Genomic DNA, 10893 nt, shown 5'->3' on the forward strand with positions numbered 1-10893 from the left:
TTCATTTGAGATCAGAGGTTAGGAAACCGAAACCCAGACTCATTTCAAACTGTATCCCAATTAGGCATCAATCCATCACATCCAGAAACTGGTTTGGAGCAAGACGAGCCATTTTAGCAGAAAGAAGTAGCTTTGAATTGTGTATCACACTGGCTTCAGAAATGCTGCTTCCAGCAAGAGCCAAGACAAGGTGGAAGAGGGTGTGACGGGCAGAGTGGTGAGCTGGCCACAAAGGGGAAGAAGGGAAGGGGCAAGGGGAGTGAACTGGGCCCTTCTGCCCAGGAACTTCTAGAAACATGCTTTTAAAATAAGAGACCTTCGGGAATTCCCTGGCAGTCCAGTGGTTAGGACTCCAAGCTCTCACTGCAGAGGGCCTGGGTTCAATCCCTGGTAGCGGAACTAAGATCCCACAAGCTTTGAGGCAGGGCCAAAAATAAAAAGACTAAAACAATTTTAAAAATAAGAGACCTTCTGCAGATGGTGGCTGTTTGGATGCCCGAGAGTCCTAGACTCTAAGTCAGTGTCCAGCTTGGCCAGAATTCCAAGTTACAATCTAGGAGCTCACTCTTGGTGGGGACGACTCAGGCCCTATGGGCCTACCACTAATCAGCCCAGCCAGGCCAGTTCCATAGCCAGCAGCCAAATCTGGCTATAGAGCCCCTGAAATGTGGCTCATCCACACTGAGATATGCCATACATATAAAACACACTGGATTTCCAACAGTACCAAAAAATTTAAAATATCTCATTAACACAGTGTATGTACATTACATATTGAAATGATAATGTTTTGGCTATATTGAGTTACATAAACATTTAAAAAATTAATGTCACCTGTGTCCCTTTTCTCCTTTTAATATGCCTACCAGAAAATTTAAAACATGGCTTGCATTGCATTTCTATCCGGCAGCACTGGCCTGAAGGATGGAAGAAACCTGACATAAGGAAGCTTTTTTTTTTTACTTAATAAAAACTGGAAGAAACAAGAAAGAGCCAGGAAGTCCCCAGGGTGACCCATGGTAGCAAGATTATCAGGCAAACTGGGGTTCCCGGACTAGGGAGCCGGCTTTGCTCTGCACTGTGAGATGCTGGGCTTGTGGCGCCATCTAGTGGCCTGGTGGTGATGAGGGGAAGGACCAGAGAGGAGCGTGGGGACCAGGGAGGAGGGGGAGAGGCGAGGACAAGGAGCTCCTGGTTTGGGCTCCGGGACTGGTGAGCCCAACGCAGCCAGCTGCTCCGGCTGCAGCCTGGTCCTGAACCCACCTGCAGGTGCGATCTCCCCTCCACCCCCACCCTCAACTGAAGTCTTCATTGGAAGCCCATGGGCCAGGTTCATTGGGCAAAGTGGGTTTGGTGCGCAACGTGTTTTTTAAAAAAAAAAATCCACTTCACATAAAAACGGAGATTCCAGACTTTCAACGTGAAGATCTGGGAAGCCTGGGCCCACTTTCTGCAGAGCAGCCAGAAGCTAAGCCCACAGCAGCCTTTAGAAGGGAAGGCGCTGAGCTCCCCCTCCGACTCTGCCTTCACTCACGCCTGTGGGCCCCAGGTGGGGGTCTGCGCTATAAGCCCCTGTAGCTACACAGGTGGTATCGGCCTTTCTGTTCTGCTGTGGGGTGACCTCCCTGCTCCCTAGTATGTTTGCAGGTAACTGAAGAAAGTCATTCCCTTCTCTGTGCCCCCTCCCCGACGGTCTGTGAGGCTTGGGGAGCCGGCAGGTGTGCCCCCAGCTCCCTCTTCATGCGCTTGGCTCACAGTGACAGCTGACTGGAGGAACCAGAGGAAGATAAAGGCACCAATCAAGTGCCGAGGGTGTCCACACAGCTGCTAAACCCACCTCTACCTGCCTCAACCTGAGTGCATCCTGGGCTTTGAAGAATTCCGAGGTGGAAACAATGGTATGGAAAGTGGGCCTGGAGTGGGCAGAGACACAAACCTCAGAAGGTGAGGTCAGTTTGAGCCTAATGCAAGAAGAGGTTAAAAAAGAAAGAAAGAAAGAAAGAAAAACCCTGTAACTGTGACCACAAGCCTTTTCATCCTCAGTATTGCACTGGGTATCCGGAAACCCTATGGGGCTGACAGGGTAGGCGTAATTAAGCAAATTCCACTTTTCACTGAGGTCTGCCTGGGCCCAGCTCCCCTGCTTCAGGCAGTCTTCTGGTGTCTACACACACATACACACATGAGTGCAAAATGTGAGCAAAACCTGATGTCCAGTTTCACATCCAGTGAGGTATGTGTGTGCTAAGTTGCTTCAGTTGTGTCCGACTCTTTGCGACCCTATGGCAGGAGCCCACCAGGCTCCTCTGTCCATGGGATTCTCCAGGCAAGAATACTGGAGTGGTTGCCATGGCCTCCTCCAGGAGATCTTCCTGACCCAAGGATCGAAACCGAGTCTCTTATGCATCCTGCATTGGCAGGCGGGTTCTTTACCACTGTGCCACCCGGAGTCCCTCCAAAGGAATCCTTGCTGTCTATGCTCAAAACATTTCCCCACTCCTCTTTAGAACGTGCCCTAAGCAAACAAAACTTTCACTTTTAAAGACAATTATCAAGAGCCGAATGGATATTAACCCTGTTTACATCCCCCAAATTCTCTCCAGGTGGGTTCCTGCGCCCACCTGTTGGTCCACACTTATAAGCAGCAGGCACAGACCAGTTTGATCTGCTTTCCCTACTCATCATTGTTGGCATCCTGTTGCAAATACCTGAGTTTGCTTTGCCCAAGCCTCTCTGGTTAAGTATCTGTGTTGTTTCAAGCCTTTCACTGTTAGATACAGTGCCACTGGGACCTCCTTTTAAAAAAAATTTTTTTTTTCCTTTTGAATTACTTCCTTGGGGTATTTTTATTGTGATTTTGCCAAATTGTTCTCTACCAAAAAAAAGGAACAGATACACAACTGCTGCTGCTGCTGCTAAGTCGCTTCAGTCGTGTCTGACTCCGTGTGACCCCATAGAGGGCAGCCCACTAGGCTCCTCTGTCCCTGGGATTCTCCAGGCAAGAACACTGGAGTGGGTTGCCATTTCCTTCTCCAATGCATGAAAGTGAAAAGTGAAAGTGAAGTCGTGCCCAACTCTTAGCGACCCCATGGACTGCAGCCTACCAGGCTTCTCCGTCCATGGGATTTTCCAGGCAAGAGTACTGAAGTGGGGTGCCTCTGTAAATGTGCCCCTTTCTCCACATCTCTGACAACACTTGGGTCTTACGATTGTTATTTACTTTTGCTGGCATGTCTCATTCATGATGCAAAAGTCCTATAATTGTTATTATTCTCTGCCCTTTCGAAGTGAACCCTTTCTCTCTCCTTTGAACACTACTTGAGTAATCTGTTGGGATTAACCTTATAGATATATAATTTCTGTCTTTAGGTATATCAGTCATTCATATCTTTTGGCCATGATTTTTACAGCTCTGTGTTCTGTGGGTGTCTTCTCTTTCCAGAACTTTCCTTTTTATATTCATTTAATACCTATCCTTGTACTATTTTCCATTACATTTGGATAAACCTATGTGGTCTTGGTTGATAACTTCCATGTCTTTAATAATAAGGGATACAGCTTCTTTTCACCAGAGAAGGCAATGGCACCCCACTCCAGTACTCTTGCCTGGAAAATCCCATGGATGGAGGAGCCTGGTAGGCTGCAGTCCATGGGGTCGCTGAGGGTCGGACACGACTGAGCGACTTCACTTGCACTTTTCACTTTCATGCATTGGAGAAGGAAATGGCAACCCGCTCCAGTGTTCTTGCCTGGAGAATCCCAGGGATGGGGGAGCCTGGTGGGCTGCCGTCCATGGGGTCACACAGAGTTGGACACGACTGAAGTGACTTAGCAGCAGCAGCAGCAGCTTCTTGTCACAGCAAATCAGTCATCTTAGAGAACGGATATGGTTCTAAGAAGCAAACAAAAAACTCAAGCAAGGGTTCCAGAAAACCTGCTGCTGCTGCTGCTGCTAAGTTGCTTCAGTCGTGTCCGACTCTGTGCGACCCCAGCCCACCAGGCTCCCGCGTCCCTGGGATTCTCCAGACAAGAACACTGGAGTGGGTTGCCATTTCCTTCTCCAATGCATGAAAGTGAAAAGTGAAAGTGAAGTCGCTCAGTCGTGTCTGACTCTTCTCGACCCCATGGAGTGTAGCCTACCAGGCTCCTCCGCCCATGGGATTTTCCAGGCAAGAGTACTGAAGTGGGGTGCCATTGCCTTCTCCGCCAGAAAACCTGGAAGGCGCATAATTAAAGGTATTCTGGTCTAGCACCCTTTAAAAAATCAGGGAGAGGAGGGGGTACCTGTTAGGTCAATAGATACTCATATGCACACACAAAAATTCACATATCTACACATTTGCCTGGGAAATCCCATGGACGGAGGAGCCTGGTGGGCTGCAGTCCATAGGGTCGCTAAGAGTCGGACACGACTGAGTGACTTCACTCTCACTTTTCACTTTTCTGCATTGGAGAAGGAAACGGCAACCCACTCCAGTGTTCTTGCCTGGAGAATCCCAGGGACGGGGGAGCCTCGTGGGCTGAGGTCTATGGGGTCACACAGAGTTGGACACGACTGAAGTGACTTACCAGACTTAGCAGCACACATTTCTGTAAACATGCCAGGCAAATACTTATTTATCATCTTGTAAATATGCAGATGTATGCCCTCAAACAGATAGCCCGGATGAAACAATGTTAATAACTAATGTGTTGCAGACTTTATAAAATACCTTCCCATGCATTCTCTCCATTTAACAGCTCTACAAATAGAATTTGTCTTAATATTAAATAGCTTTCATGCAGTGAGTGATTTCGTAGGCCAGGCGCCATGCTAAGTGCCTTAAATGCATTTTTAGTCTGCAGAACAGCCTATGATATAAGGACTTATTTAGTCCATTATACCGGATGTAAACACCTAGGCTCAAAGCCCTTAGACGATTTGCCAAGGTCACTCAACTGATAAATAAGGAGACAGTACTTCCACATCCTCAGCCTTCAGAGTCTGCGGCACACTCCCCATTTCACCTGCAGGGGGCGCCCTTTCCCTTCCAGAGCTAAGCGTGCAAGCCAGGGAAAAACCCTCATTTCTTTTCATCCTGGAACTCCGTAAAGCAGGACTTGATGGTCATTTTTATCATGTTTCCAGAGAATACAAACCTGAGGCTGAAGCAAGGTGGAAGCACTGTCCAGGCTTGTCTGTCAGAAAATTATAATATGCAAACACTACCAATTGTGGAACACCTTCTAATTGCCAGAAACTGTGCCTGATGAATGAAGGTTAATACAGCCATCCTGAGGTGGAGCCACCTGTCAGAGGTGAACCCCTCCCCCACCGCCCCCGCCACAGCCTTAGAGAGGTTAAGTGGGCACACATGTATTAAGTGCAGAACAGAGCCTGGATCCCAGGACAGCCTGGCTCTTTGCTTTCTGCTGTCAGACCATGGTACTGCCTCTCCCTGACAGGGCACACTCAGTGGGCAGGCCTGGGGCCAGGGCCCCACATTTTGCCCCTGGTGGGGCCCCAAGAGCCCACTGCCCCAGAGTCTAAGGCTTTTCATGATCTGTGACTTGGCCACCCGCCCTGTGAAATGTGGAGCCCTGGGGTCTGTGGGCCTGGGGACCAGATGCCAAGTGTGCCAGCCAGGGTCTCACTTGCAGAATTAGGATGATGAGCCTCATCCCAAGTGCTCTGGGGACCCCTCACTCCTCCCTGGGAGGCTATGGGCATCTCTCCAGCATCTGTGGGGTCCCCCATTCTGAGCTGTGGAACTCCCCCTGCCCCCAACTCTCCAAGGAGACCAGCAAGCCCTCAGGCTTTCCCTGTCATATCTGGGTCCTCATAGTGAGCAGCACCAGCGATAGGTTGTGGTTGAAGGTCAGTGAGGATCAGTATGAGTGAGGCCGGACATGAGCTCGGAGTGCTCATCTTAGAGACAGAGCAGCTGTCCAGACTTCTCAAGGGGGCCAGCTGTCCCTCCCACTTCTGCAGCAGCCTTGGCCCAAGGCCCCACTTTCCTGGATTCCAAATCTGCCCCTCATCACAGAGGCACAGTCCACACTCCCACTCTTCCCCGGGAGCCTCATCTGCCCATTGCTTGGGGTACCAGCGGGATTTACTGATGCCCCCCAAGTCCTTGGCCCTGCCCCCAGCTTCCTTCCCTGAGGCTGGCCCACAGTCTGCTCTCACTGCCATGCTCTCTGTAGCTCACAGCAGACAGCAGTTCTGACCACATCGTCAGCCTCCCAGTCTTGCTCCTCATCTCCAGATAACTTCCTCTCCCACAGGGCCCCTCACAGTGCTCAGTCACACCTGGGCTCTTGCAGGAACCAATGTCTCCTAGTACCTACCTGTGGGCTTCAGGCCAGGGGCCCATCATTCCAGGGTGAGGCCCCAAGCCTCTCGGGGTCTTCCTGCCACCCTGGGTTCCTGGGCCCCGTGGAGTCCTGCTAGAAGACAGAGATGACAGCTCCTCCTTTTTATTTGGCTGCATCTGATGGCCTCCCCCAGACCACAGACTTGGGGCATCAGCACAGGCAGGGGGAGGGGACCCACGCTGCATCATCCGACCCCATCAGTTACCACCCATACTCCCACATAAACCCCCCACTTTGTCCAAAGGTCTTCATTTCTCCTAAATTTTTTTTTTTTTTTTGTAAAGCAAGAGACAATAGTACTCAGAGGCACCGAGATGCAAAAGTCACTTTCCAAGGAGAGTTCAAGTCCAAAGGAAAGTGCCCAGAAGAATCCGGCTCCTGGCTGGGTTTGCGGGGTTCTAGGAGGTGCGGCCCAGTCTCCAGAGTTCCTTCCCACCGACAAAGCGCCTCCTTTCCCGTCAGGCTTCAGCCCATTCAGTTCTGCCAGGGATGGCTTTCTAATCTTCCCATTCTGTGGTCATCCTGCCGTTGGCTCCTTCCTGGCCCTTCAGTGCGCTCGGTGCCCGGTCAGGAGTGTTGGTGGCCCAGCCCGGGGCCCGCTCGCAGGAGGCCCCGCGGCCAGGCCGAAGGGGCCCCGAGACTTCGGCGCCAGCTTCCGGGGGAGGCCTGGGCCCAGCCCGGCAGTGCCTCGGCCACCGCCCTGGGCCGTCCCAGGGGCGTGTGCGGGTGGCACGAGGCGCAGCGCGGCGCGAAGGGCCCGGCGGGCGGCGGCGGCGCCGGCGGGCTGGAGCCCAGGTCCCCAGCGTCCCCGGCGCGCGCGGCCTGCCTGTGGCACTCCTGGTGCCCGCAGGGCCAGCGGGGCGCGGGGCTGGCGCGTAGCACGAGGGACAGCGCGGCGATGCGGTGGATGGCCCTGCGCAGCGTGGCGATCTTGGAGAGCCTCTTTCCGCCCAGGTCGTGCCGCAGCGCGCGGCGCAGCGCGTTGAAGGCCTCATTGTAGTCGAGGATGCGCCTGCGCTCGCGCACGTTAGCGGCCATGCGCCGCGCCTTGGACCGCACAGGCCGGCTGCGTTTTCTGCTTCCGGCGACCTCCTCCGCCTCGCCCAGGCCTCGGGGGCCGCCATTCTCTCTCAGCACCCCAAAATCCCTCTCGGCTTCCAGGCAAGAGTTCCCCAAGTCTTGAGGAGAGCCCTCAGCCCCCTTCAGGCCCCTGAGGCCTGGTCCTGGCGCACCTCGATGCATGGCCTCCTCCCAGGCCTCGCTGCCCCGGCTCCGGCTCCCAAGGCTGACAGTCCGCCTTCTGAGCGTGCACTCCTACAGCCTGGACACTCCGGGACAGGCCCTCTCTAGCTGGGGCTTTATGGCACCACGTGGCTCTCCGCCCTCCTCATCCATCCATCTCCCTCCTCCTGCTTTATGACCTGCCTCCAGGTAGGTTGGTGAGGGAGGAACCCAGAGGGACGAAGCATGCAGATTCTTGTAGGAAGGGGCCAGGCGGGCAGCAGGACACGCCCAGGGCAGTGCTCCAGCCACGGGGAGACCTGGCCCGGCTTCACTCCAAGGCCTCTCTGGGGTGGCTGGGGTCCACATTCTTCGCCCTGAGTGCCAAATCTGGCCTGCGGGCAGGAGAGCTGATAGGCACACAGAAGGGGCCCAGGGGTAGTTGAGTGTGTTTAAAGAACCCTGAAAGTTTTGTCAAGGCCTGTGGGCAACCACAGGGCTGTCACAGAGGGTAGCATGACTGTTCCAGCAGGAGCCATAAGGGAGGGGGCAAATCAGAGACCACAGGGCCCTGCAGTTAAGATGGACCTGGAATTTCTGGCTCTTTCAGCTCCCAGAGTGAGGCTGGCTGGAATTCCGGGTTTGAGTTTTGCTTGGGCCTTATTCACCCTCTAGGTTTCCCAGGAGGTGCTAGTGATAAAGAATCTGCCTGCAATGCAGGAGACCCGTTTGATCAAACTCAAAATGCAGTTTGATCCTTGAGTCAGGAAGATCCCCTGGAGGAGGGCATGGCAACCCACTCCAGTGTTCTTGCCTGGAGAATCCCACGGACAGAGGAGCCTGGCAGGCTACAGTCCATAGCGTTGCAAAGACTGAAGTGACTTAGCACAGCACACACATACTCACCCCTTACATCTCTTTAGCTCTCTCTTCTGCAGGCAGAGCAGAGCTGAGTGCTAACTCAGAGGGTAATGGAGATTGTCTTGTGGTCCACTGGCTCCCCTTGTGGTATCCACCAGGGGCATCTTTTGGAGTCCAAAGTCACTGAGTAGCTCTGTCTCAGGACATAGCACTGCTGTGTTATGAACTCGGTTAACCCACCCCCACCCCCAGGGATTTAAAATTTACATAGGGTCTCAGGAAAAGAATAACACTTTAAGCCTAGAGAAAGATCCCATCACCACCACCACCGCCCAGTGGAATTTCAGGCATCCACAAGGAAGTTATATGGATCACCAAGGTCAATCTCATTCCCATTCACAATCCAGATGCCTCCAAATTGCCAAGACTGTGGTATCAGCTGGGATGGGTATGGAGTTCACACCCATCTTGCCAAAGAGCAGACCAATAACCCTGTTATTTCAAACTATGACCTGCTCTTTGGAGAAGAAGAATAAGGCTGTTCTTTTATTCTCTGTGTTGCCTACTAGTCTATAAGTACCCTACTGCTGCTCAGTCACTTCAGTCATGTCCGACTCTGTGCGACCCCATAGACGGCAGCCCACTAGCCTCCTCTGTCCCTGGGATTCTCCAGGCAATAACACTGGAGTGGGTTGCCATTTCCTTCTCCAATGCATAAAAGTGAAAGTGAAGTCGCTCAGTCGTGTCCGACTCTTAGTGACCCCATGGACTGCAGCCCACCAGGCTCCTCCACCCATGGGATTTTCCAGGCAAGAGTACTGGAGTGGGGTGCCATTGCCTTCTCTGCTAAGTACCCTAAGGACATTGTATTTCTCTATTCCCCAAACCTGAAGTATCTGTGAAATTTAAAAGTGAATGAAAGCAGCTAGGACTGGATGTTTTGTCCTCTAGATTCAGTGGTCTCCCATTGTCCTCAAAACACACATAGAATCGTAGAGAAATGCAGACGTCAAGCAGGATTCGGCCCTAAGCATGGCCACAGGTGTCATGGGTGCATCCAGGGTCTCATGGGTCTCAGTGTGGGAGGCAGGGAAAAAGGTCACAGCCCAGACAGAATGGTTCCCGAGAGTCACATTCCACAGCCACCTCTGTTCCCACCCTATCCTGTGTCCCTTAGCCCCCCAAGGCCACTCTAGAGAGAGCTGAACCACTTTCCAGCTCAGCGGTCTTGCCTAGCCCCTCAGAAAAGCCTGGCCCCAGGGCTCAAAGGCAGACAGATCAGGAAGCAGCAGGTGGACCTTTCAGTCCCAGAAGAGCCAGGGAGGGGTGGTTTGTTGGCAAGGCAGGGAGACTTTTCCCTCCCCAACCACCCCCAGCCAACAGCTCCTTCCAAAACTTCCCCCTTCAAGGGCACAGTTGGACATATGAATGCATACTATAGACAGGCATGGTATTAAGTGTATTTTTTAACATACCTTAACTTAGTCTCATAGCAATCCTGTACAGATGGCTCTATTATTATAATAATACCCATTTTACAGACTGGAAACTGAGACTCTGAAAGTATGAAATTATTTGCCCCAAGTCAAAGGACTAAGCTGCTGCCAAGCTCAGATTTCAAATCAGCCAGTGTGGTTCCTATTTGGAGACCAGGCTTTTAACCGCTCTAGGCTGGGCCTGCATTCTGGGCTTCCCAACCAGCAGCCCCCACTGACCACCTGTAGGTGATAGAGGCCTTGCCTCTGCCCTTTGAAACAAGTCATTGAGATAGTCAAATAGTTTCAACCACCTGTGGAAAAAAAAAGTGACGGATACAGAGAAAAGTGGGAAGGGGGAGGAACCTCCAAATGAAGAGAGACAAGCAGGGGAAAGGTAGAGAATATGGGCTGGAAGCTAGGAGCAATCCAGGGCGCCCAGCTGTGCCTGCCTCCTGGGCTGAGATTCGCTGCCTGGGAATCTCCTTGGCTAATTCTGTGTCCCCAGCTGAACTGATGGCTGCTGGACCCCAGGGGGAGCACCAGAGAGCAGAGGTGACAGGCCAGTGACTACCTGCCAGTCTGACCGTGGACTGCAGGTGAGCTGGGCAGGGGAGTCAGAAGTAGCCTGAGGGGACCCAAGAACAGCCCAAAGCAGCCTTGGTGCAGGTGCTGGAAAGGCCTCTCTCTACCGGAGTTCTGGACACAGTTCAGCGGCCTGCAGTTGGTCACCAGCCTCCACTGCTTGCGAATCTTTCCTTCTCTGGGAAGCCTGCCCTGAACCCTTCACTTCTGTGCATTACCCCATCTTAGAATTTGGCAGAACATGTCCATTTTCCCCTTCCTATTATTTTTTTTAATTCCCTGATGGCTCAGACTGTAAAGAATCTGCTCGCAATGCAGAAGACCCGGGTTCAGTCCTGGGTCAGGAAGATCACCTGGATAAGGGAATGTCTACCCATTCCAGTATTGTAGCCTA

General features: G+C 52.5%; 1 protein-coding gene across 1 annotated transcript; it reads right to left on the reverse strand.

Annotated features, from left to right (window-relative positions):
• Nucleotides 1–6924: 6924 nt before the first annotated feature.
• Nucleotides 6925–7599, reverse strand: BHLHA9 (basic helix-loop-helix family member a9). The gene has a single exon (XM_070774407.1). It carries the CDS (start codon nucleotides 7597–7599, stop codon nucleotides 6925–6927), a length of 675 nt encoding a protein of 224 aa, XP_070630508.1.
• Between the last annotated feature and the right edge of the window lie 3294 nt (nucleotides 7600–10893).

This window comes from Bos indicus, chromosome 19, assembly GCF_029378745.1.
Source record: "Bos indicus isolate NIAB-ARS_2022 breed Sahiwal x Tharparkar chromosome 19, NIAB-ARS_B.indTharparkar_mat_pri_1.0, whole genome shotgun sequence".
Taxonomy (NCBI): Eukaryota; Metazoa; Chordata; class Mammalia; order Artiodactyla; family Bovidae; genus Bos; species Bos indicus.